This window comes from Hetaerina americana, unplaced genomic scaffold (genome assembly GCF_022747635.1).
Source record: "Hetaerina americana unplaced genomic scaffold, ioHetAmer1.1.p SCAF_37, whole genome shotgun sequence".
NCBI lineage: Eukaryota > Metazoa > Arthropoda > Insecta > Odonata > Calopterygidae > Hetaerina > Hetaerina americana.
In genome coordinates this window covers 2,238,881-2,266,075 of record NW_027286952.1, presented here as the reverse complement: position 1 = coordinate 2,266,075, position 27,195 = coordinate 2,238,881, and the positions used below count along the sequence as shown (strand labels likewise).

The 27,195-nt window shown below is 40.6% G+C and overlaps 2 protein-coding genes across 3 annotated transcripts in view; one reads left to right on the top strand and one right to left on the bottom strand.

Moving 5' to 3' along the window:
- The first annotated feature begins 129 nt into the window (after nt 1-129).
- LOC139691529 (minor histocompatibility antigen H13) lies at nt 130-23,346 on the top strand. The gene is made up of 8 exons (XM_071589392.1): nt 130-332; nt 2,367-2,465; nt 8,769-8,851; nt 10,468-10,672; nt 11,728-11,911; nt 13,042-13,162; nt 16,342-16,530; nt 22,856-23,346. The coding sequence occupies exons 1-8, from the start codon at nt 147-149 to the stop codon at nt 22,926-22,928; spliced, it is 1,140 nt and encodes a 379-aa protein (XP_071445493.1). The 5' UTR covers nt 130-146; the 3' UTR covers nt 22,929-23,346.
- Nucleotides 23,347-26,133: 2,787 nt separating this feature from the next.
- Nucleotides 26,134-27,195, bottom strand: part of Grip (Glutamate receptor interacting protein) — a 47,955-nt gene continuing 46,893 nt past the window's right edge. For both annotated transcript variants that reach the window (XM_071589356.1, XM_071589355.1), the window contains exon 14: nt 26,134-26,350. In XM_071589356.1, the coding sequence (XP_071445457.1) occupies nt 26,249-26,350 (102 nt within the window). In that variant the 3' untranslated portion in view covers nt 26,134-26,248. The remainder of the gene's footprint in view (nt 26,351-27,195) is intronic.

Sequence of the window (27,195 nt, the reverse complement as noted above, 5' to 3'; positions counted from 1 at the left end):
CAAAAAGTCGTGGGGCTCACTAGCGCCCTCAAAAACAACAAGTAACCGAACCAACCACAACATGCTCAACGTCATACCGAATAACAAATGACATACGAACAAATGATACTTCATCCTCTTCGTCCAACTTTGATCTGATTGTAATCATGGCAGATTCAAGTGCTTCGTCGGCTACTGAGAGTTTCTCAGACGAAAATGCTGGAAATTCAACTGCTAGAATTCCTGCCACAGTTGAAGGAATGGCTGTGGCATATGGAAGTTTGGTTATAATGGCTCTTTTGCCTATATTCTTCGGTAGTTATCGGTCTGTGAAGCACCATAAGGAGCAAAAGGTAACACGTATTCAGTCTTCGGCATATATTTTTCTGTCACCAGAAAGTGTACTTTTATAGTCTCAATGGTCTTAGTTGATTTATGTTGACTTTGATCAAAGTGTGTGCTGGGCATGTCATGTAAATTCTTCAATTCATAAATATTAGTTTGATTTTGTCATAAAATAATGGCAGTTCGCCGAAAGGAAATGTTTATCGTGTGTTTGAAGATAATGGGCAAAGAAATGATACTGCTAACTTAACAATACATTAGACCGGTAAGCGACGAAAAGTAATTTGAGATTAAAATGTCTAAATTGGAGATTTCTTAATTTGAACATATATGACGTATGCAGATGGCTCTCGACTTTCCTACCAGTACATTTCTTGACCCTGGGTGTGTCAAGGCATCAGTCCACATAATGGAAAATAATAATCAAGATGATCTGTGATTATTTAATTTTCATAAATCCAACGGAAAATCGATTTAGTTTCTCACAATATTTTCGAAAAATCAATCTAAAAAAGAGTAATTTTAGCTCTTGATCTGAAGCCACCAAGTTGCACAAAATTACATGAATGTCAGGTAATCTTATTTGACACAATAGTTAAGCGGTTGTGCTAATTACTCAGGTTTTATGAGAAGAAGATAAGAGATGAAAAGCAAATATGATGGCTATATATTTGGGTAATTAATGCCGTGCAGTGGTTGATCAGGATTGGTTTTATAGGGGAAGGCTCAACTTGTTGGGAATGCTACCAGCTTCCTTGTGTACAATTATGATAGTTTGAATAATAATAGAAGGAACCAATTCCTTTCTAATTTCTGTCTTATCGATTTAGATGTTATTTTCCTTGTGGCCATCCCCATGTTGGCTCGTTACAGTATCCGAATATACTCTGCACTGAGGCTACAACGTCGCCCATCAACTAAATTGCAGCTGAGGATTTGTTTTAGGTATATTATTCACACCCATCATAATGGTACTGTTTTATGTAATTTAAAGTCATACAACTGTACATTTCCTGCTTCACCTAACGAAAAACAACATGATATGCCTTTCTACCTACTGATATTCTTTTCTTATTGTTCTGTTTAATTTCTTCAACAGTCTTCCCTGTTCTATATTTTTAAATCTGAGACATACATGCAAGTATACCTTAGTAAAATACCCGGAAATCGTATTAGAATCAGACCTAAAATGGGGAAAGTGCCTTAGGAACATTTGTGGAGCTGCAGCAAAGAGACTATGATGCATCAAACAAAGAGTGGGGAAATGTTCTAACAAAAAAAAGCTAAATAGAAGTGCTTTTCCTATTAGTTAGTCACCACAGTTCGTTACAAGCATTTTGATCTATGCCAAAGAACCTAATTTTGCAACAAGGAGAGCAGTAAAAGCGGCCCATTTAGCATATAGTGTTCATGAATGAATGGACTGTGATGTGGGGCTGGGAGCAACCAATGGAAGCATGGAAATTGGGTGCGACAATTTTACTCTGGGATAATTACCATTCATTCATCTGAAATGCTGGCAAAGAGAATAATTTAATCCTCCTATTACATTGGTAGGCAAGATCACAAGGAGGCGGTGAGGGTAATTGACTGCAGAATGTAACAATGCAAGAAAACCCTCACAAAATGTTAGCATGAAAAAAGAAAGATAACTGATGCATATGATGAATGGATAACTATTCCTTGTTGGATTAATATCATCTAATATGTTTTTTACAGTAGTAAATACATAAGTTGATAATTTTTACTGCTTGGAAATAAAATGGTTCTTAATAATAATCAGCGATTACACTCAATGCTGCTAGAAGGTAATTTAGAAAAATATCATGTGGTGTACATGTAGAAGCTGTGAACTGCATTAACTTGGATAGTTGTACAGGAAAGTGCCAGAAATGTATCAGAACAAAATTTGACCCATGCCGTCCATTTTAGCTCTATTTTCTTCATTTGTAAATGTGAATTCATGCCATAATTGGAATGCTAATAACTCTTGAAAATAGAAATGAACTGAGTCACGTCATTTAAATGTAATCTTATTTCAGGAATCGGGAGAAATACCGGACACCATGTCTCACAAGGATGCAGCCATGTTTCCCTTGATAGCAAGTGCTGCTCTGTTTGGACTGTATTGCTTCTTCCAGGTGAGGGGCTCATGCCCGCTGCGGATCGCATTGTGTTTTGATGACGTGGGGGTGTAAGTGGAGGAAAGAGGAAAGCCATAGCATATTATGGGCGTTGGTGTTGAGAATTTTTCAGCCTTAATTGTGGTAAAATTAACACATTTATTTTTTTATTTTCTTCAATATCCTTATAAACGACCACATGTCGTTTATAAGGTAGAAAGTTCTTATGTAATTCAGATGGGAGAAGAATTCAATGCAATCACTCTAAATTACACAGGGTATCGGGGGGGGGGGGGGGGGGGGGGGGGGGGGGGGCTACCAGTATCCTGCGTAATAATTTGTTTCCATTTCATCTCTTTGTGTTACTTCCTATGACATCACCACAACTCTTAATTTCTTGAATCAGCATAGTCTTGCTGTACCCATTGTATGTGTAATCACATCTTGGAATCATCTCTGAAGTACCATCTTTAATTGCTCGATAGGATTTCAAAATGCATGTTCATCTTCCACCTTGTCGCTGGTCACCTGAAGGTATTCCAGGCAAGTGACCGCAATGTGGTTCTTCAAATGAGTAGTTCAGAGGAGCCAGATCCTTGGCCAGCTTCATAGATTGGCATTATAGTTATGCCACGGCTAGAAAGACAGTGAGGTCATTTTCAGACAAGAGGCATCATGTTACATAATTCTTCCTTGAGATATTTGAGTAATTGCCAATTTGGGTTTTTTTTAGATGCAAATGCTCTGGTGATGCATTGATAATATTTTGAAAAAGTTAATTTGAGGGATTAAATGCTAATAAAGTTGCTGGCCTATTTATTGATATGATGAACCTTTTTGATTTTGTTGACCGATTAGCTTTATTAAACCCTGTCAAAAGCTGATGTTGCTATTTACTGGAGTCCATTAGTAATAGCTTTTCTGTCTGATACTTAGTATTTCTCTGATTGTGTGGTTCTAGTACTCGGAAAACAAGGGAGGTAATACTTAAGTTAGTTTGGAGGAGTGACATTTGCAGTCAGCTGCCCACAGCAGGAAGTATTGTAGGGGAAGGCAGGGAAAAATTTCTCTTCCATCTACATCTACTTAATACCCAGCAAGCCGCCGCAAAGGCATGTGGCGGGGGGGGGGGGGGGGGGGGGGAGTTAGGGCACTAACTGTAATTAAGAAAAAAAAAGCCGCTTGCAAAAGCCACAAATTTATACAATCCACAAGCAAAACATGGTATACATTCATGGGAAAACCCTTACACCCCACTCACATGCCAACACTCAAGCTATCAACTAACATACACATGCACCTACAAACATACCTGATGTCTTTGCAATGTTTAATTTTGTTCGGACTTGTAAATTCAATGTGTTTAATATTTCTAAAATGACTTCAGTTTCTTACTGTTATGATTCCTGATTGTTTGGGGAAAGAATGAGTATTAGTATCTATCTATCCTGGAATTTATTTCCCTTATTTTATCTCCGTGGTCTCATCTGCGTGAGACCTAAATAATAAGCCGAGATTTTGCTGAGACATTCAGCAATAGCATTTGTGATGGGCATCCATACATGAATGACATCAAGGGCATTGCATTGAAATGCAGCCTATTGTGATTCATGTGGTCTTGAAAAATGTTCAGTCAATATCTACAATACTACCTTGATCAAAAAGTTCCCGGAATAACCACCGTGTGGCGCTCCCATCGTTCCGATTTGAGTTCTGTTTTTTTGTTAAATTGGTACATCTGTTGTTGATATTCCCTTTAAATCTTAGTGTCATAACTTGACATTTGCAAAAGTTACGGTCGGTTTTCGGTATGTCCATCAGTGCTTCCTGCGATTTTTCCATTACTTCCTCTCGGCTGCTAAAACACGTTCCCCGTAATGGTTTTTTAACTGGATTGAACAGAAAGAAGTCACAGGGAGCCAAATCAGGTGAATTCGGTGGCTGTTGGATGGTATTTGTTGCATTTTTCGTCAAAAAATTACGAATAATGATAGCACTGTGCGACGGTGCGTTATCATGGTGCAAAATCCACGAGTTTTCTGCCCACATTTCTGGTCTCTTTCGGCGAATTGCTTCACGCAAACGTCTCATAACGCCCAAATAATACTCTTTGTTTACTGTCTGGCCTTCTGGCAAAAATTCATGATGCACTACACCGTTGTAATCCATGAAAACCGTCAGCATTGCCTTCTTTTTTGACTGAAAACGACGTGGTTTTTTTGGTCTCGGCTCATTTGGTGAACGCCATTCACTTGCCTGATGTCTGGATTGCGTGTCGTACTCATAAACCCACGTCTCGTCTCCAGTAATGATCCTTTTGATGAATGTGGGATCGGATTCAGCCTCGCAAATCATGTCTTTTGCGACGTCAACACGGTCTCTTTTTTGCATGAAATTGAGGCCAACTTTGCTGCTACACGACGGAAACCCAAATCATTAACCACAATGTCTTGGGCGGATCCATAGGCAATGTTCAAGTCCTCCGCTATTTCTCTGATGGTTAATTTGCGGTTATTGACCAACATTTCTTTTACTTTATCAATTTTTTCACCGACTTTCGATGTCGATGGTCTGCCGCTGCGTTCATCATCTTCGATTGACTCACGACCACTTCTGAACCGCTCGTGCCACTGGTAAACGACCGTTTTTTTTAGAGAATCGTTGCCGAAACACTTTTCCAACATTTCCAACGTCCGTGCGCCACTAAATCCGTTTTTTACGCAAAATTTAATACAAGTTCGTTGTTGCAAATTTAAATCCATTTCTGAAATTGTAAAAAATCGCCAACACACACAGAGATAGATGTACTCTTGGCTACGTAACTTTTGCAAATGTCAAGTTATGACACTAAGATTTAAAGGGAATATCAACAACAGATGTACCAATTTAACAAAAAAACAGAACTCAAATCGGAACGATGGGAGCGCCACACGGTGGTTATTCCGGGAACTTTTTGATCAAGGTAGTATGCTCCATTTAAAGTCAAATGTGCTGGCATGACAGGATCATATACAAATCTCTGGCTATCAAAATATGATGTGATGACTCGTAGAGCCACAATTTTGACTTGCTTTTGGTGTTTGATACCCAAGATATTCACACAAAGCTTTCCTGTTTCTTCTTAGGATCAAATAGATGTTGCCAAGTTTCATCTGCAGTGATAACCTCTGTACAAACTCTTCATCCTCCTGTAACATCAGCTTCAACTGCGAAAACACTTGCGTACCAAGCATATCTCATGTGCATGTTTTTCCATTACCAACATGAGGGTGGTACCCAATGATATTTTCAATATTTCTGATTGTGTGGGAATCGCGATGGTGCGGGCCTAAAGTACTGGCTACCCACCGACAGGGCCCAGGTTCAAATCCTGGCGGTGTTAAATAGTTTTCAGTGGTATCCCAATCCCTACTTGAGGTGCTTTGTGGAGGGCACTTAGAGTCAGTACACCATCCGTCAGATAGGACGTTAAACTGTGGATCCCTTGGCACCTTTCGTTAAGAGTACAAAGGCTAATGCTGATGCTGGGTTTATCTCCACCCTTCCTCCTTTCCCATCGATCCCTAATGGCACAATGACCTCAGCTGTCAGTCGCCTCTCCTGAATATTACTAATTTCTGATGGTACTTTTTGCATTATTTGATGATCTTCTCTCACGATGGCAGCAGTGACATTAATCTTTACTTCCATAGGAGCAGTCATTAGAGCCCCAAGTTCACTTTCCTTTTGATATTGATTTTCTCCCCTTGTTAAACATTTGCAATCATCTTCAAGATCCGCTACAGGAAAGAATAGACTCCCTATGAGCCTCCTCTAGTGGTACATAGGTCTCAGCTAACGATTTGTTCGAGCGAGTGTATAATTTCAATGCATCATATTGCCCATTGCTTGATCATTGCTCTAATCATTGCCTTAGTCAGATGTTTGAACTTGGAATTGCTGTTGCTGATGCAATGCTTTAGTCATAACATTGAAAATTGCCACGTATGTGTTACGCATAAAATTAAAGTTATGATAAAATTAAATGTTTGCTTAATAATTTGTGTGAATATAAATACATATGTTCACTTTCAACAGCTGTGGTACTAAATGGTGGTATTTTCTCCTCTTCACCCATTGCTCTGCTACTCCAGATTCAGAGGTTTTGGCAATGCTCAGCCATTTAATTGGTTATTAGGCATCTCTTGACTACTCCTCCTCAAGTTTTATTATTCTTGCTTAATGTCAAAATTCCTTTCAGTGATTCAGAGAAATGAAATTGTTTTAGCTTGCTTGAAGGGATCCTAAGAGCGTAAATAATGTTCTTAGTAAATTAGATATTAATTCCATAAATGACTTAATTTTAGCATTTATAAACTGACAACACTTGGTAAGTTAGTAGTTTGGTGGATGGCTATGCACAAATATACCCCACTGTGGTTGCGATGCCTTTGCAGCCACCTCTTTGAGGAAGAGAAGCTCTGTGGACCAGATTTCATTTGCGTGTTGACCTCTTTGGCATGGATGACCCCACGCCAGGAGCAATTGACATTGCCCAAGCCAGTAAAGCTCTAGGGGTCAAGAAAACACACAAAACCTATCGTACCCCTTGTCTAGGTTATAGTCCAATGGGAAGGGCGTAATGCTCGCAGAAGTAAAGTGTTTGCTAAAATTTCACAATTTGATTTTTTTTAAACATCTTACTTAATGCTGTGACTTTGGACAAAAACATTCCCTATGTTATTTCAAATGGTTTGATGTAGCAATAGTTATTAATCATTCAACCATTTTTGAAATTTTATAAAAAAAACTATAGTTAATGCCTTAAAACTTGTGACCATAAAACAAGAATTAGATTTGCCATTTTATATAAAAAGTTATTTAAGTGTAAAGGCATTAGGAGAGAAACAACTGTCACACCATGGAAAAAATGCTGCCACATTATTTGGCATTTTAAAAATTGTTTCAAACCTTCTAAGTTTCTAAAAACATGATTGACAGAATGAATGTAATTGGTTGTTATGGCCTGTGTGCCAAGACATTATCACAACAGTGAAAGAAAGGAGAGCATTTTACAATGCCTGTACTTACTCTTGATGCTAATATTTTTAATCATTTTTTAGCACAAAGATAGTCACCTCCCTCTTATTTACATTTTCTGTCAAAATTTTGGGCGGAGACTACATCTAGGTAAATGTGGAAAGTTTACTCAACTGTTTTTTTTATTTTCTGTAGCATATCAAAGAGTGAATTAAAGTTATTATTATTGTAGTTGAATACTATTGCACTTCCAAAGTTTTAATTCAGTAATACTGTAAATCAGCCCCACAAAAAAGGCTAAAATTAAAATTTCTACAATACAGTAATTTTTACAATAATATTTTAAAAATACACATTCACTGAATAAGCATCAAAATTCTTAAGTCACCATTTTAGGTTTCCATGTGCCCCTGATATTTTTAAAGCAAACATTTATGCCAAAGCATAAATGCAAACTTTCAGAAGTCATTGATTTTGACTGAAATCACCCTCAACTCTCGGCAACTGAACGACTCCCCTCGGTTTGGTTCTGGGCACCCTCAGCTTCACCCAAGCCAAGTGATTTTTTGGGTATCTGATCTTTGTGGATAACCATATGCGGCACGGAATGGAACTGACCCCTCTTATCACCCTGATGTGTGAATTTCATTGCCATTGGGGGGTAGTACTAGGTGAGCGATACCTTTAACTATCAAACCAACCTTTTAGTCGAATACTGTTTGGTCTTGCATAAATAAATGTATGAAAATATTCTCAATAATAATAATGCAGACATCTCTAACGAGGAGCCATAGTATATATGTTCATTTATACAGGGGAATAAAATGGTGTCTTTACACTATAAAATGTGGTTATAGATTCAAAGTTTAGTTGTGTGAGATACAAAGTATTATTTGAGGTGATAGAGAAACTTTCAAATTCGTGCAACAGTGATTTTTTAAACCTAAAATTATGTCTAATTATATAAAATGTAAAAGTAGCATACTCTTGTAGGTGGACGTATGGCCGTAAGGTGTTTGAGGTGTCAATATAGCAAGCATTGGAGTGCACAGAAATTACTGGGAAGAGAGTGAATAGGTATTAGAGTGCTTCATCATCCCTTCAGGAAAAGTGACAGAAGTCAGAGGAAGAGTCCATGTGGGTACATGGCAGGGTGTGACATTACTTCGGTTGTTGCCACCGAATGCCAGGAAGCCCCGTGTCATGGCTGATTACCGGAATAATGTGTAAAGGGCATGTGTGTGTGGCTTAACATGTCTTGAGGGCACATTCCAATGCTATCTATTATTCTACATTTTTCAGGTGTTTTCCAAAGAGCACATCAACTTACTTCTCACTGGTTACTTCTTCTTTCTGGGCATCCTTGCCCTCTCTCACCTTCTCAGGTATGTCTACTCAATGATATGATACGTAATGCACTAGAACTTTTGGTGGTTAACGAATAATTTCCATGAGTCCATAAGATTTTAAGCCTGTTTTCAAATTATTGTTTTCAATGTTTTCAAATTCACTATATGAAAATATTAGACTTTGCCAAATGCCAGTATAATATACTTGCTTAAGTTCTAAATTGTTCATTCCATTGAGCTCTGTAATGTACACCGTTCGATTGAATGACTGAATCGAGATTGATAATTTAATGGTTGAGCAAAATGGTAGCTGGCTGATGAATCATCCTGGACTTCAATTACAGCTCTGCAGTGTTTGTTGGCCAATGCTGTGGACAGTTGTTTCGCTGGTCGTTCAAAATGATGAGCTTGGATCATATATCCTACAGATTTGTGATCAAGGAGAATGGTTTAAGAAATTGTACAGAAGTACAGCAATTAATATAAATTGATGATGGTTACACCACTGCGTGTGGCTTCACCAGGTGAAGATGCATCAAAAAGCAAGGTATACATATGCATCCAGGGAGAAGTGGTGGAGTGAGAGGGGGGGAAGGAGAGAGGGGTGGAAGTGGGACTGGGAGGGCAGCTTGCGTGGCATAGACTCTCTTTCCTTGGGAAAATATCACCGAGGATCCAACGCTTACACCCTAAAAAGGGAATAGTCACTTCTCCAGCAACATACACCCGAGGACATTCTGGGAACCAGTGAAGACAAAATAAACACCACAGAACAAAGCGGAGGATATTAGCTCTGCTGCAATGACTGCAATGCCATATATATTGGGAAAACATTCAATATGAGAACACTTGGCCTCCTTCACAAACTACAAATAGACGTCTCAATTTGCAAAACACTTATTGACACCCAACCAACTCACTGCTTTCCAACCCAAGATAGTACACATGGAGAGGAAGGGTCCAAGGTTAGATGCACTCGGAGAGTTGGAGGTTAAAGATTGAAGTAGTTCTACATTTGTATCACATCTTGGCAGATGAAATCATTCTTCAAATTGGGTAATTTAGATGAATTATTTTATAGTTTTTTATCTCTGGCAAAATTTGTATACTTGCTGTAAAACATAAGTCTTGGAAAAAATAAGGCCAATTGGTTTTTAGTAATAGTATTGTACCATTTGATAATATTTCACCTCATGAATAGCTGACCCTCACTGAAGTTGATGACGTCATACTTGGTCAATATTAGCTAAGCAGAAATGTGCTTTTATGAAATAATTTAGTGTTTCAGTTCGTAAACTCTTTGTTAAGTAGAAATCATTTAATACTGATTATAGATTTAATGAATTGGAAAAATATTCTCCTTCTCAGACCCCTAACAGTCATAAGTGCTGTTTCCTTGCTACTGACAAATAATAAATGCTATTTTCATATCATCAAGTCTTGTATCAAGAGTGAATTGCCTTCGGTTACTCTTTATATAATTTTTCAATAGCTATTAATTCCAGTGATTATTTTCCAAAAATAGTTTAAATAGTACCTTTGTGTTCTCCTAAAAACAGGTGAAATAAAAAATTATTAATACGGTTATTGAAATTTATGTGTTCAACGCATAGCTGTCTTGAAAGTGCATCTTACTTTTTCATATGCGCCAGCCCTGTAATCTCATCGCTGGTGCCTGCAGCCATCCCCAACATTCCATACCGCATCCACTTTGCCCAACTGGACAAGGGCGAAGAGTCAGGGGGGGCAAGGGATCAGGGGGAGGGTCAAGAGATCATTAGTTACTGCTTCACATCGCACGATGTGGTCTGCCTGGCATGCTGCACCCTGGTCGGCGCGTGGTACCTCATCGAGAAGGTAACTTCCCTGCAACTGCCCCTTCCTCCCACTCAAATGTTATTTGGCTAGAAAAGGGAAGAGAGCTAGCGGACAAGTCAAAAAATGCCCAAATCATCCAATCAAGCCTACATAAATGGGTTGGTGCACTAGTGATCTAGCCCAGAGCAACCTACGGAAGAGGAGTGAATGGAGTGAAGACGAAATTCTTAGAAGCAGAAGATAATCATGCATGGCTACATATATGAGGTGTGTCCATGAGGTATCCAAATAGGCAGCATTTTGAGAAATAGCGTACCTAGGGCAATGAGGCATCCATAGTTATCACCTTTGAGTTACTCCCTTTGGCACGTCAGTCTTATCCCAAAATTGTCTAAGTCCTTTTTTGGGATGGTCATCATCTGCCCCTCTTCGCATGCTCCTTTATCTTGCCAACCGACGGTCGAGAAGACTGGGCTTTAGTATCAGGGTCATGCCGGAGCCAGACCCATGACTCATCTCCAGTTATGACCTTTTTTAGAGCCGGGGTCATCATTTGCACTTGGAGCAAGTCCCTTGCAACTGAAGTACAAAATTCTTGATGTTATTCAGGGTTATTTGGGAGAGCAAGTCTCAGTTTAAGGATAATTGCAAGCCAGTCACTGCTTGCCCTTTTCAATGCCAAAATTGTGGCCAAAAGGTCCATAGTTTGTGTAGAGACGTAAGCATAGCCTATGTTTCCATTGTTTTCGTATATATCTCCTAGAAAAATCAATGCATGTGTCCTTCGATTCGAATACTTTTTGTGAAATCATGAAATATAGATAGGAACGTGAAAAAGGACACTCGCCTGTGTTCTCAAATGTTTGGTGGCACAACCACGACTCCTTCTTCAGACAGATAAACGGACTGGAGAAGCCGTGGAGGAGGATGGAATGGGGAGAGAGAGGTGGGTGGACGGAAGGGGAAACGCAGCTTAAATAATATCTTGGTTCTCAGGAGCAAGCAGTGTGGATTGTTCTTTTTTTTTTTAATGTTTTGACCCAGTTATTTCCTCAATTTTGTTCTCAGTGTGTCTTAATCTTTTTTTGTGACAGCATTGGATTGCCAACAATCTGCTCGGCATAGCCTTTGCCATCAACGGCGTGGAGCTGCTGCACCTCAACAACATGGTCACCGGCTGCATCCTTCTCTGTGGCTTGTTCTTCTATGACATCTTCTGGGTGTTCGGAACAAACGTGATGGTTACTGTGGCCAAGGCCTTTGAAGCACCCATCAAATGTGAGCACTTTTCATAAGTATTCAAGGGATATTCTTTGCTTGAATCACTTTGCTATGTGCGTACAAATTGTATGTAGTGCTAATGATATCCATTCCATGAAAATAGTTTGTTGCAAAATTTCAATCAAATTACATGCTTTGGTCATTTCCCATATTGTGCGTGTACAGTATTAATATAAATGTGTATGCATGTTTTCAAAGTGTTTTATCCTACGTGGGTCATTCAATAACAACCTTAGAAAATCCAAGAGATGATGCTTGTAGTATAGGGAAATGTTTAAGCCTTGTCTCTCACTAGAGAGCTGTCAAAGTTTCAGCTAAATCCACTGCGTGTTTTCATTTTCATAGTCTATTGAAGTAAAAAACTTCTGTTTATCTGGAAAAATGAGTTTTGTGCAGTGTTTAAACACTTCTATTTAAAAGACTTGACGCCAAAGAAGATAAAAGCCAAGTTGGATGAAGTTTTTGGCACATCTGCTTGTGAGTCTGCAACTGTTGACAATTGGGTGAATGAGTTTGAATCGGGCCGTACAACCACAAATGATGAACATTGCCAATATGCCCAATTGTAAACAGTTGTAACCTTAGGAGCCAGGCATGCCATGAACTTCATCCATTTCGGCTTTGTTCTCTCTCGGTGTTCTACCTTGTGAATAACCTTCTTTCAATATTTTGTTTAAATGAACAAAATTTTGTTGCTTTAATAGACTATGAAAATGTAAACGTGGTGGATATAGCTGAAACTTAAACTGCAGTCTAGTAAGAGATGAGAGTCACCAAAAGCAAAACTTTCATTTTACTGCGAGTGCCATCTCTTTATTGAAGAAGTGCTTGAGAAGTTGAAGAAGATGCACTGATGTTGAGTGTCAAGTGCCTCCTGGTATGCAGTGACATAGCAGACAGGTGTGCTGGCATAGCACCCAGGGAGCTTTGGTCGCTAATAAACTTGTTGCTGTTGAGTCATGTGGCTGTGTCAGATTAATTTACTTGAATGCAAAATCTCTCTCTTGTCTTCCTCTGATTTGATGACTAATAAATTCTATGCTTGCCAAAGTGTGAAATGAGAAAAATTTATTGGGTTATTGTTGATTGTGAAAAATTTAACGCTCCATTTAAACTTTTCATTGCAGTGGTATTCCCTCAAGATCTCCTGGAGCGGGGCTTGGAAGCTAATAACTTTGCCATGTTAGGTCTTGGAGATGTTGTGATCCCTGGAATATTTATTGCTCTGCTGCTGAGGTTTGACCACAGGTGAGAGTGGTTTCACTTCTCCTCCCACTTCCTCTTGGGGGGATGCAAGAAGCCTTCTGTCTCCCTTCTAGGTGACTTAACACATTGCAGATGGATCACGAGATAACTCGTTTTCTACATGCTTCCTCTAGATACCACCTGCTTTGATGCATCATTGTATCTACTTGACCTATGTACGAGGTCTGTTCAAAAAGTACTTCTGTGTTATTTCAAAAATTATTTATTTATTCGTGAATATCTATTTTGTCCCCTTCAAGGTAATCCCCATTAGATATTGTACACCTGTGCCAACGTTTTTTTCCAATCCTCGAAGCACTTCAAAAAATAATTAATTTATGTGATCTTGCTCAGCTCCTCCTTCGATGCAGTCTTTATCTCGTCAATCGTAGCGTAGAGTCGTCCTTTCATGGGCCGCTTCAGTTTCGGGAACAAGGGAAAGTCACTGGGGGCCAGATTTGGGGAATACGGTGGCTGCAGCATCATTAGTGTGTTGTTTTTGGCCAAAAATTTGCGCACAAGTAATGATGTGTGAGCAGGGGTGTTGTCATGGTGCAAAAGCCAACTTTTGTTCTCCCACAAATCCGGGCATTTGTGACAGATTGCTTCGCACAAATTGCACATAATTTGCAGGTAATATTCTTTATTTATTGTTCTACCCTGTGGTAAGAACTCATGATGCACCACGCCCCTGCAATCGAAGAAAACTGTGAGCAAAACTTTCGCATTCGACCGAACTTTCATGCGCGCTTTTTTCGGTCTTGGCTCGTGCCGCAGCTTCCATTGGGATGATTGAGCTTTAGTTTACGTGTCATAGCCGTAAACCCATGATTTGTCACCAGTTATGGCCCCCTGGAGCAAATTTAGGTGGTCGCGGACAGAGTCCAACACCTCATTAGCAATGTAAATGTGTTGCTCTTTTTGGTCAAAATTGAGCATGAATTGAGGTACAAAGTTTGCGGCGACCCATGTCATGCCCAAATAATTGCTTAAAATCGAATGGCATGAGCCAATCGATATGTTTAGTTCCGAAACATCTCTGACGGTGATTCGATGATTGACCAATACTATTCTCTTCACTTCATCAATGTTTTTGTCTGTTGCTGACGAGCTAGGGCATCCGGCAGACTCTTTGATCCATCTTTTGGAACAGGCAAAAATCGAAGACAAGCCAAAACATGTCCCAGCAGAACAGCTGTCAAATATTAGCGGAACATTCAAAATGGTCGAACTTTTTGGCATAAGTGTGAGACATAAGTACCAACATAATGCCACAAAAAATAGATAATCAAATATATATAACCCATTGGAAATTCAACATTTGCGATAGTTTTTTAACAGACCTCGTACAGACTATTCCGGCAGGTATTTTCTAAAGAGTGGTGAGATTCCAAAAGGAATTTATGAAGTGAATGAACTCTGGAATTAACCTTTCTTTTGACTTCCCTTTTCAATATTATAGTGAAGTAATAGGGATTATTGTCAAATAAAATTATTATCGTCTGCAAAGGGTAGGATCGTGTGCAGTAAACAGGGCAGTCAAATCCTGAAAATGGGCTATAAGTAACTTTTTTCTTCCATTAATCAAAGTCCGATTAGAGTTTCCATTTGAAGAAATGATATGTCGTGTGACATCAATTTAGAAAATCCAGAGCGCAGCCTCTTGCAGAAGGGATGGTGACAGTTCCAGAATCCTGTCATTATATGTATAATCCTGGCATTAAGGGTTGTCTGAAACATTCCAGACCTCAATTTTGAAAATGGCAGTGCTCCTCAACAGAAGTTGGGTATGTGTTTGTATATGCGTTCTAAGGTACTACACAAATACATACAAAAAATACCAGCCATTTTGGACACTCAGTTGTTTTTTGACAATCATTCAAGTCAGCCATTGTGAAAGTTTTAGAGAAAATGGAAAAAATTGAGTATTGAGTTGTCATTAAATATTTGTTTTTGAAAGGTGGTGTGCTTACGCATATCAAAGACAAGTTGGACACTGTGTATGGGGACTCAGCAGCATAATTTGTGGCCATAAAATTTTGGGCAGCTGAATTGAAATGTGTCTGTAGCAGCTGGGCTGATGATCAGCTTCCAGGATGGACAAAAACTGTGACAAACAGTGATAGCATTAAAAAAAGTAGTCCAAATGGACACATTGGATGAGTGTTGAATTAACATTGGATAGATAGCAGAGGCTATGGACTTATTGAAAGAATGTGCTCTTCAAATATCGACTGAAGAAGAATTGGACATGTGTTAGCTTTCCATAAGTTGGGTGCCACATTTGCTAACTTTGGACCGGAAAGGAATTCGAATGAACATTTCTCTGGAGCCCTGTTGGAGTAGTTTAAGCAAAGCGGGTTGGATTTTATTGGCTCCTTCACTGCACACCTGAGATGAAAGAACAGTCAAAACAGTGGCCTCTTAGGAGCTGACCTGCTGTGAAAAAGATGAAGATGGTTGCATTGGCCAGGAAGGTCTTGGCGGCTGTATTGTGGGATAGTCATAGAATTGTGTTCACCGATTATCTTCAAAAAGGTAAAACAATATCAGGAGAGTATTATGCACCATTAATTGACTAACTGCAGACAGATATTGCGAAAAACAATTACTTCATTTAAAGGAGAAGAAAGTGCTTTTCCATCAGGACAATGCACCTGCTCCCACTTCAGCGGTCGCCATGGCTAAAATTCATGCATTACAGTTTGAATTTGTTGAACAATCATCCATACACGTTAGAGCTGACACTCAGCAACTCTTCCCTATTTCCTATCGTTAAAGTTTCGCTTTCACAGAAGGAATATTCATCGGATGAGGAGGTTATCACATATGTGAATGCCTATTTTGGGGAGGGAGACGTCAACTACTATTTGGAGGGGAACTCAAAACAGTTAAGAGCATTTCAGGAAAAAATGTATCAACTTAAAAGGAGACTTTGTTGAAAAATAAAACTCAACTTGTAGAAAAAATGTCGGGGTTATTTGTTAGGCCGGAAACTTTTCAGACTCCCCTCGGTGTATTCCACGAGGAAAGGGGAAGGGGAGTGATGATGTCTTGCAAAATGCATTCATGTGAAGCCACTGCCCTCACCTCAACCCACCCTCTGTTGATGGATTACCTCAATCATGTGTCAACTAAATAATTGCATTACTTTTCTCATTTTCCTTCCATGGCACATGCAGCCTGAAGAGGAACTCCAACGTTTACTTCTATGTCACCTTTGCGGCATACCTTCTCGGTTTACTAGTCACCATTCTCATGATGCACATTTCAAAGCATGCCCAGCCAGCCCTGCTGTACTTGGTGCCATCGTGTATCGGCACGCCATTAATTGTTGCCCTCATCCGAGGTGATGTGAAGGCCATGTTTCAGTAAGTAGACTTCTGGATTTTGGTGTGGGCAGTTCTCTGAAGTTTTCAAACAACTGGTAAAAGAGGCGGCGTAGCTTATGTAGTTATTAGAAGGCATTTGATGCAATGAGTAATTTGCTATAAAATTATTCCTTGTGTTCAGAGCATGGAATGATGAAATTTCATGTTATTCAAAAAGTTTTAAGAGATTTTGTGGAGCAAAAAAGTTTGATTTTGTCAAACTGTAACCATAGTTGCACCTGGGAGCATCGTATTATGACAATGTGAAGCCAAAAGAGGATTCTTAATTTCTAATGTGAATGTCAGTGATGATATAAGTTTATAATAAGCCTAAGAATATAATCAAACAAGAATAAATCACGCAGAGGTGGTTCTCGAGTTAGACTGCGTGAGAGCAATTTTTGGCTCAATGTTTCTCTCCCGTTGCAGGGAGAGTCTTCAGGAGTGAGTAACCTTGCGTGCTCATTCCGCCGGTATATATACCTCAGTTCTCGGTCCTTTCACTTTTTGACCGTTAGGGTCTAACGGCTGTTGGTTGGTAAGGGTGGGAGGTTGTGTGTATAATAATATATATATATATATATGTATATATATATATGTATATATATATGTATGTATGTATGTATATATGTATGTGTATATATGTATGTGTATATATATATATATATATATATATATACATATATGTATATGTATATTAATATATATAAATATACATATATGTATATATTAATGTATATATATATATATTAATATATATATATATATATATATATATATATATATATATATATATATATATATATATATATATATATATATATATATATATATATTTATATATATATATATTTATATATATAGTACAATACACAGTAACACATAATATAGAAACACAAAAAAAGAGAACACTCACACGTATTTTCTTGATATTTCGACGGAAACAATCCGTCTTCCTCTGAAGATGTAGAAGTAATGACTGCTGGAATTGTTGAGGTGAGGGGTGCGAGAGAAAGGGAAGGGGGCCAGGGGAAGGGGAGAACGGGAGGCGAAGGAGGGGTGAAAGGAATGGTTGGGGAGAGGAAAGGGAGAGGGAAGGGGTGGAAGTAACAGTTTTAGGCCACTCCCATCAGTGAACGACATTGAGGCCCGGATGCTGATAGGCCATACAGATGTAAATGAAAGCCAATTCAAGGGTTTTTAATTCTATAGGGTTATCGGATGTAGGAAGGGACGCTAGGATGGAAACATTGTAACACTGGTTGAAGGGGGTATTATGATGGGAAGCATGTTTAGGGATGGGGAGACCCGCGGACGGGGAGGAGGGATTGCACGAGGCGCGGTGGTTGTTAATCCTAATGTTAAGTGGTGTGGAACATTGGCCTATGTAAAAGGACGGGCAGAGTTTACAGGTAAGAAGATAAACAACATTCTTGGAAGTGCAAGAGGAATAGGGGAAGGGCGGGAGAGAGTTGAATGGTGGGATGGAGTGGGGTGGAGTGGTGAAAATAGGGCAGGTTTTGCATCTTGCTCGATGACATGGAGTGGGTATGGCTCTGGGTGTGTGAGGGGATTTTGAGAGTGGCCTGGTGGATTTGAGGATATCTGCTAGGTTGGCGGGACGTTTGAAGGTGACAGAGGGGCAATTGGGGAGAAGGTTGGAGGAAGTGTTGTGATTTTTGAGGATGGGGAATAGGTCTTTGAGGATGACTTTGAGAGACTGAATGCCTGGGAAGTAGGTCGTACAGATTGAGAGAGGCTGGGAGTCTGTGGTTGACGCAGTCTTGGGGGTGTAGGAATGTTTAAGTATTTTTTTATGGAGGAGAGAATCAGGGTATCCTCGTTGGAGGAGGGAGTGGTGAAGGTTGTTAAGGTATTTGTTAAGGGATTCGGGATGGTTGCAAATGCGGTGACCGCGGATAGAAAGAGAGTAAGGGAGGGAGCGCTTGGTATGGGAGGGGTGACAACTGCTGTAATGAAGGTATTGCTGCTTATTAGTAGGTTTGGTGTGAACAGAGGTAAGGAATTTGTTGTTGCTGAGGGAAATATTAACATCGAGGAAGGTAATCTGAGAGGATGAAATGGTCGAGGTGAAAGACAAAGATGAGGAATCATTGAGTTTGGAGATGAAGGAATTGAGGGAATCTATGCCGTGTGGCCATAGTAGAAAGATGTCGTCAATGTATCGGAGCCACAGGAGAGGTTGCAGAGGATAGTTGGAAAGGAAATTCTCTTCCAGGACACCGAGGTGGAGGTTTGCATATGAAGGGCTGAATCTGCTACCCATGGCACAGCCCTTTATTTGGAGGTAATGGTTATTGTTGAAAGAAAAGGAGTTGCGGGTGAGAATGAAGTTGGAAAGATCAATGAGAAAATCGGTACTGGGGATTTGAGGGGTAGGGCGTTTGGAGAGGAAGTAACGTAGGGAAGAAAGGCCTTCTTGGTGAGGAATGGATGTGTATAAGGAGGTGACATCGATTGTAGCCATAGTAATTTGGGTGTCAGGAGGGAGTAAAGTTGAGTGGAGCAATCTGAGGAAGTGGTAGGTATCTTTGATAAAGGAGGGTAGGGAGTGAACTAAAGGTTGGAGATAGTGGTCCACGAAGGCGGAAATTCTTTCGGTCGGAGAGCTACGCGAGGAGACTATAGGGCGGCCTGGGTTGTTGGGTTTGTGGATCTTAGGAAGGATGTAGAAGTGAGGGGTGTGAGGTTGGGAAGGGGAAAGGAGGGAGATGTCCCTGGGGGAAAGATTCTCCTTAGGGCCATTGTCTCGGAGGAAAGCGATTATTTCTTTTTGGAATGCGGGGTTAGGGTCAGCAGGAATATGTTGATAGGAGGAAGTGTCGGAGAGTAATCTGTTGCATTCTTGAAGGTAGTCTGTAGTGTTTAGGATTACAACTGTCGAACCCTTGTCGGCAGAAGTGATGACTAGGTTGGGGTTGCGTGTGAGTTTTTTTAACTCAGCTAATTCGGCCGGGGAGAGATTAGTTTTCGGATTTAGAGATTTAAGGAAAGAAGGACTAGATGTTTTGGACAGGAGAAGATTGATAAAGATTTCGACCGGGTGATTTGGAGGGAGCGGTGGAGGCTCAAGGTGGGAAGGCGGCCGGAACTTGGTGAGAGCGCTGTGTGTGTGTGCGGGGGATTGAGTGGCGGGTTGCATCGCCCAGAAATGTCGCCATCTAAGATTTCTGGCAAAATTGATGACGTCTGCGAGGATGGTCACGTGATTAATCTTGGGGGTGGGGGAAAAAGAGAGGCCTTTTCCCAGAAGAGAGGTTTGGTGCTCATTCAGCGTTGTGCTAGAGAGGTTCAGCACGTGTTCGGCAGTATCTTTTGCTTGGTCAGCCGGCGGGGAAGGGACGGATTGAGAAGGGTTTTGTTGGTGGCAACGGCTCGGTGGAATTCCTGGTGTTGGTAGGGAAGGTGGGGGTAGGTGGAAAATAGTCGCTAAATCCGGTTTCTGTAGGTAAAGGGGTGGGGGAGGAGGGCTAGGTTTGACAAGTTGGAGAGGTAAGGCAAGGCCTTGGCGGAAGTAAGAAGTGCAAAGATTGGACAATTTGTTTAAGGCTTTTCTGCGTCGGAACTCAAGGGAGCGGAGAGCCGATTTGAGGATTCGGTTTACATTCGGGAGGAGATGAGGGGAAGTGAGAGAAAGAATGTTGATGAGGGAATGTGTGGAATTGTGATATTTGTGAATGAGGCCATTGTATTGATCTCGGATGAACGTGCAAAAAAGAAAGGACTGTTGAAACTTGAGTGCATGTAGACTGGGGTGCAGGACGGAAGGTAGGCCTGATATAGGGAACTTAATGCATAAGCCATTGGGAATGATACCCAATGCAATGCATGCCGAAAGAAATTCAGAATGGCAGGTGTATTGGGCGAGTTTGCGGGAAAATTTCCGAATCTGGCGTAACCAAGATGATGTGGGATCAAAGTCGTTCATCATTGGAAGGGTGCAAAAATATATAAAGGAAGGGTGTTGGGATGGTGATTAAGTGGAAGAGGAAAAATAGAGAAACAGTAGTGAAGGGAAGGATAGGACACTGAGAAAGGTAGTTTCAGCTTACAATACTGGAACCGTAGACACAGCACGTTGACAGAAGATGACAGGGTGATTGCTCATAGCAACAGTATATAGTATATGCTTTCATAGACGTAACACGGAAGTGCCGAATAGTACAATACACAGTAACACATAATATAGAAACACAAAAAAAGAGAACACTCACACGTATTTTCTTGATATTTCGACGGAAACAATCCGTCTTCCTCTGAAGATGTAGAAGTAATGACTGCTGGAATTGTTGAGGTGAGGGGTGCGAGAGAAAGGGAAGGGGGCCAGGGGAAGGGGAGAACGGGAGGCGAAGGAGGGGTGAAAGGAATGGTTGGGGAGAGGAAAGGGAGAGGGAAGGGGTGGAAGTAACAGTTTTAGGCCACTCCCATCAGTGAACGACATTGAGGCCCGGATGCTGATAGGCCATACAGATGTAAATGAAAGCCAATTCAAGGGTTTTTAATTCTATAGGGTTATCGGATGTGGGAAGGGACGCTAGGATGGAAACATTGTAACACTGGTTGAAGGGGGTATTATGATGGGAAGCATGTTTAGGGATGGGGAGACCCGCGGACGGGGAGGAGGGATTGCACGAGGCGCGGTGGTTGTTAATCCTAATGTTAAGTGGTGTGGAACATTGGCCTATGTAAAAGGACGGGCAGAGTTTACAGGTAAGAAGATAAACAACATTCTTGGAAGTGCAAGAGGAATAGGGGAAGGGCGGGAGAGAGTTGAATGGTGGGATGGAGTGGGGTGGAGTGGTGAAAATAGGGCAGGTTTTGCATCTTGCTCGATGACATGGAGTGGGTATGGCTCTGGGTGTGTGAGGGGATTTTGAGAGTGGCCTGGTGGATTTGAGGATATCTGCTAGGTTGGCGGGACGTTTGAAGGTGACAGAGGGGCAATTGGGGAGAAGGTTGGAGGAAGTGTTGTGATTTTTGAGGATGGGGAATAGGTCTTTGAGGATGACTTTGAGAGACTGAATGCCTGGGAAGTAGGTCGTACAGATTGAGAGAGGCTGGGAGTCTGTGGTTGACGCAGTCTTGGGGGTGTAGGAATGTTTAAGTATTTTTTTATGGAGGAGAGAATCAGGGTATCCTCGTTGGAGGAGGGAGTGGTGAAGGTTGTTAAGGTATTTGTTAAGGGATTCGGGATGGTTGCAAATGCGGTGACCGCGGATAGAAAGAGAGTAAGGGAGGGAGCGCTTGGTATGGGAGGGGTGACAACTGCTGTAATGAAGGTATTGCTGCTTATTAGTAGGTTTGGTGTGAACAGAGGTAAGGAATTTGTTGTTGCTGAGGGAAATATTAACATCGAGGAAGGTAATCTGAGAGGATGAAATGGTCGAGGTGAAAGACAAAGATGAGGAATCATTGAGTTTGGAGATGAAGGAATTGAGGGAATCTATGCCGTGTGGCCATAGTAGAAAGATGTCGTCAATGTATCGGAGCCACAGGAGAGGTTGCAGAGGATAGTTGGAAAGGAAATTCTCTTCCAGGACACCGAGGTGGAGGTTTGCATATGAAGGGCTGAATCTGCTACCCATGGCACAGCCCTTTATTTGGAGGTAATGGTTATTGTTGAAAGAAAAGGAGTTGCGGGTGAGAATGAAGTTGGAAAGATCAATGAGAAAATCGGTACTGGGGATTTGAGGGGTAGGGCGTTTGGAGAGGAAGTAACGTAGGGAAGAAAGGCCAAACTGTTACTTCCACCCCTTCCCTCTCCCTTTCCTCTCCCCAACCATTCCTTTCACCCCTCCTTCGCCTCCCGTTCTTTCCTTCCCCTGGCCCCCTTCCCTTTCTCTCGCACCCCTCACCTCAACAATTCCAGCAGTCATTACTTCTACATCTTCAGAGGAAGACGGATTGTTTCCGTCGAAATATCAAGAAAATACGTGTGAGTGTTCTCTTTTTTTGTGTTTCTATATTATGTGTTACTGTGTATTGTACTATTCGGCACTTCCGTGTTACGTCTATGAAAGCATATTTATATATATATATATATATATATATATATATATATATATATATGTATGTATGTATACATATTTCATACATTGTAGAATTTGTTAGAATCCAAAAATGTGTGAATAAGAGTTGCCTCAACCATATATGTTTTGTAGCTCCAAATGCAAAAAATGCAGGCCCTGGAAATCAATGCCTCCATGCTGGTCATGCAATATAAATGACTAAAACATACTGGTTTTGAGCGCATGGCCACTGCCTCCACTTGACACCTATTGCTGTTGTCCTTTCCTGCCCGCAGGTATGAGGACCATCCATCAGAGGGGGAAGAAGTCCCAGCAGAGAGTAATTCCAAGCACAAGAAGGATGAATGAGTGACTGTTGTAGGGATTCTTGGCTAGATTGAAATAAGTAAAATGAAGCAAAGACATTACGCGGCCAATATTGCAGCATTCCCTCTCGTACTTGCGTTCGCACAGACTTCCTCTCGTGATGTGACATCGGATCTATGCCCTGCATCTGCCTGCTGCTGGGCATAGCCTCAACAACCAACCAAAACCCTCCCTCCCCCCTCACTTCCCAGAGAGCCCCTCTCCGACGCGCCAATTCACTGGTGCACTTATCCACTCTCCATCCTCTCTCCTCCAGGTAACCCATTTTAACTATCTACGTGTGACAACTGCAGGGTTATGTGCATTTAATTTTTTGTATTAACTTTATGCCCACACAGCTCTTTTTTTGTCATGATTTTAACTTTTTATATTTTACAATACAATAAAACTATTCTGTTGAGTTTTGCCTCGAGTCACTTCTCCCTGATGTAGTTGGTGGATGTATCTCCAGGATGTTTTTCTTTCTGAAGACTGCTGGTGTTAAGGTAAGAATAGTGAAGCCAGGGTCTCCCAAAATATTCGTAAAAATGATATTTTGTGTATTTTAACAACATCGGGTCCGTAATAATATCATTAGTACCACTTCAGTGTGCGGTACTCTTTCTCGAAAACCACATAACCTTTGTTTTATTCACATTTATTCTCCTTCCATATCTATCCCACTCGATCGAGATGGTGCGGGGGCTAACGTACTGGCTTCCCACCCTGAGGGCGCGGGTTCAAATCCCGGCGGTGTTGAATATTTTTCAGAGGTATCTCGATCCCTACTTGAGGTGCTATGTGGAGGGCACTTTGAGTAAGTACGCCGTCCGTCGGATGGGACGTTAAGCCACGGACCCCTTGGCGCCTTTCGTAAAGAGTAGGCTAATGCCGACGCCGGGTTTCTCTCCACCCTTCATCCTTTCCTGTCCTTCCCCTATGGCGCAAATGACCTTAGCTGTCGGTCGCCTCCCCTCAAAACTACTACTACTACTGACTGACAAACAAAAGCTTGGTCATCAGCAAACCTAACTGATTTTTCGAATTCCCCGCCCACTTTCATTCCTACCTCCAGTTCTTCCCATGCCTCTTTAATCATTTCCTCTGCATACAGGTTGAACAGCAACGGTGATAATGGGAAACCCTGCCTTACACCTCTTCCTAACACTGCCCAACCAGACTCCCCGTTCCCGACTCGCACCTGAGCAGTCTGAGACATGTACAGGTTGCAGAGTAGCCTCCTATCCCTCCAATCTATTCCTATTTTCTGCAATATACTCATTAGTTTTTCCCAATTCACTCTATCAAACGATTTTTCGAAATCTACAAAACAGGCAAATACCTCCTGGTTGTATTCATTTTCCTCTATCCTTCTGTTCATGATCCTGAGAACAACTTTAGCTGCGTGGGATATCAAACTCATTATCCTGTAGTCCTCACATGATGTAGCCTTTACCTTTTTTGGATAGGAGCTAAAACTGATCTCACAAAGTCTTTCGTTCAGATTCCTTCCTCATAGATACTACGAATAAGTCCATATAGCCTATTCTTCCCACATTTTCCTAAATCTTTTGGTGTTTCAGCAGGAATGTTATCCACCCCAACGGCCTTATTTATCGAGTATGCCGGGACCTAAGCTATCTTCCTCTACGTCATGTTCCTTTTCTGTGTCTAACTTTTTTGGTCTAAGTTCTTTACTATACAGTTCTTCTTTATTTTCCTTATCCCTTCCCTTCCTTCTCTCTTGTATCTTTTCTGTTTCAACTATTATCATACCCGCCTTATCTCTAACTGTTAGCATAGAACTTCCCTTCTTACTTACTGATAGTGTTTTAACCTTGTGTAGCACACCAATTTCATCCCTCCTCTGTAAACTTTTCTTATTCTCACATTTATTCCACCATGCTTCTTTTGCTTTATTTGTTACCTGTCTCAATTTATTATTTAACTCTTTTTACTTCCTGCTACCTAACTCTGTACTTAACATTCTTCCATTTCATTCTCTGATCTATCTTACTAGTCATCTCGTCTGTAATCCATGTCTTCCTTATCCTTTTCCTGTCGACAGTTCCTTGTTTTGTTAGCACCTCACAATATCCCTTTTTTGATATATTTCCATTTTTCCTCAATAGTACTCTGCTCTTTTCCGTCATCCATGTTTTCTCTACAGCCTGCTGATACTCCTCCCTTGTCAATCAATTTAATACTTCTAGCGTGTCTGGGAGAATTGTATACAGGATGCTCTGTGGTTGATGATTCTAATAATATTGAGGGGCGTGGTGCATTGATAAAATTAGATGCTGGGCAGTGCAGTGCTGGACATTGTAGGAGGTATGTGATATTTTGAGAAATGCAGGAAGCAGTCGAGAGAGATGGGGAGACAGGTGAGTGCATGGAGTTGGAGGGGTTTTGGGAATTGGAGTGCATCAGGAATGAGGCATGGTGGATTTATGAGTATTACAACGCACCCCTCAATAGTAGAGCCAACAACACGAGAGCAAGGATTAAAGTAGTAGTCCATCACTCCATTCCTAGACTACCATGTCACACATGTTCATTTATTGTGGCAGAGAGAAAAACGAGACAACTTGCTTAGCAGTGTACTGTTTTCTGGCCTTAGGAGGCTCCTGCTTGAAGGGGTCAGGCACTGTTAAGGCTGGACATCGCATTCGTGATGGTCAGGGTAAAGGCAAGTAAATGGCTAGGATCGGGGAGAAAAGTGTTGACGGTTTTCCTGTGCGCAAAACTTTATGAGGAGGCCTTGGACGAGGGAGGGCAAATTGAGATGAAGTAGTAATGTTTAGATTGAAAAAGAGGGAAGTATATGGATGAATAATAGATCTGTAGTGGGAAAATTTCAACTAAATTGCAGATTCCATCTTGAAACTTGCAGTTATTATGCATATTACCAATAATATGATTGGTATTTTTAGAAAAATACTTTTTATTGCGACTTTCCTAGAAATATGTTCAGCTCAATGAGATGAATATAGGCCACTAAAATATTATCTTTTGCATGGTAACTGCGCATAAATAAGTAACCTTTTTTAAAAAAAAGAAGCCTACATAAATAAACCAGTATGAGCTGACAATTCACAATGCTTTCACATCACATATGATGTATCTTTCACTTGTGGACTTACTACCCTGGAACATTCCAGCGAATGCTAATTTACCAATTCAGGCTGTGTCATTCCAAAGCATAAGATTAGTAAAAATCCAACTTTATTGAACAAAACATAGCACATTGGAAAAACCTCAGTAAGCACTAAAACACAGAAATAAAACATGGAGAGGGTCACAAGTAAGGGAAGGGAGGTGAGCTACAAGGATCTCACAATTGTCAAGTCTATCTTATCACCAGCTGAAGCAATCAGTGGCACTGTCAAACAGCAGTCGAATGCATACGTCATGGTGTCATTCACCTGAAAACAAGTGGCAGGAAATGAATCATCACACCTATATGTCTCACCTGAGATATATAATATCTACTAGTTAATATATGATAACAAATTAGGTTTATAGTTTACAAAAGTGTAGAGAAAATTTAGATGTGTCCATGGTAAATAATTTCTTTTCTTTTAAAAGGAAAAATTATGCATGTCTCATGTGAACAGTGTGAAATTGAAGAATTGAGCTGCATGACACTGAATTGTGCCAACCGATCTAAGGAATCAGTCTGTGTTTGTAGCTGCTTGTCCAAATGGAAAGTTGGGTTCTAATTGCAATGAAAAACATTGATTAATTTGCAATGTGTACAAAGCTTCCAATAGCAAACACCTCCATTTTAAATTCGAATCAATGAAGCTTCTCACTCAATTCATTTTCTAGTGCAAATCATTTACAATGTTCTCAAATTATCAAAATATAACGTGCAATCATCACCAGCATGGAAAATGAAATAAACATACAAGCAAAAGGTCCAGTGAAAAAATAAAGGGAGAAGTTTAAAAATAGTGGAAACTCTAAAGGCCTCACTATTTCGTTCCTTAAAATAGATTCTATGAATGTTTTCAGCTGATGTCACAATCAGCAACTTAACATTCACACATAAGAAACCAGCTTAGCTTAACTCAAAAAGGTCCTCAATTGCTCACCAATCTTCATGGTTCATTTCAACTCCACTACCCAAGTCGCCATTCATGATCAAACAGTACCTCTAAAGATGAAAAATTCAAATACAGGGTCGCACCCAAAAGTGATAGGACTGATTTTTTTACAAGAATTTTATTGACGATATACTTACTTCGACTTAATAATCTTCTAAGTA

What these genes read in the sequence shown, in the direction of transcription:
- LOC139691529 (XM_071589392.1), top strand. Translation starts at nt 147, where the DNA reads ATGGCAGATTCAAGTGCTTCGTCGGCTACTGAGAGTTTCTCAGACGAA. An exon ending in GACTGTATTGCTTCTTCCAG is followed by an intron (nt 2,466 to 8,768) that starts GTGAGGGGCTCA and finishes TACATTTTTCAG; the next exon opens with GTGTTTTCCAAAGAGCACAT. An exon ending in CTTTGAAGCACCCATCAAAT is followed by an intron (nt 11,912 to 13,041) that starts GTGAGCACTTTT and finishes TTTTCATTGCAG; the next exon opens with TGGTATTCCCTCAAGATCTC.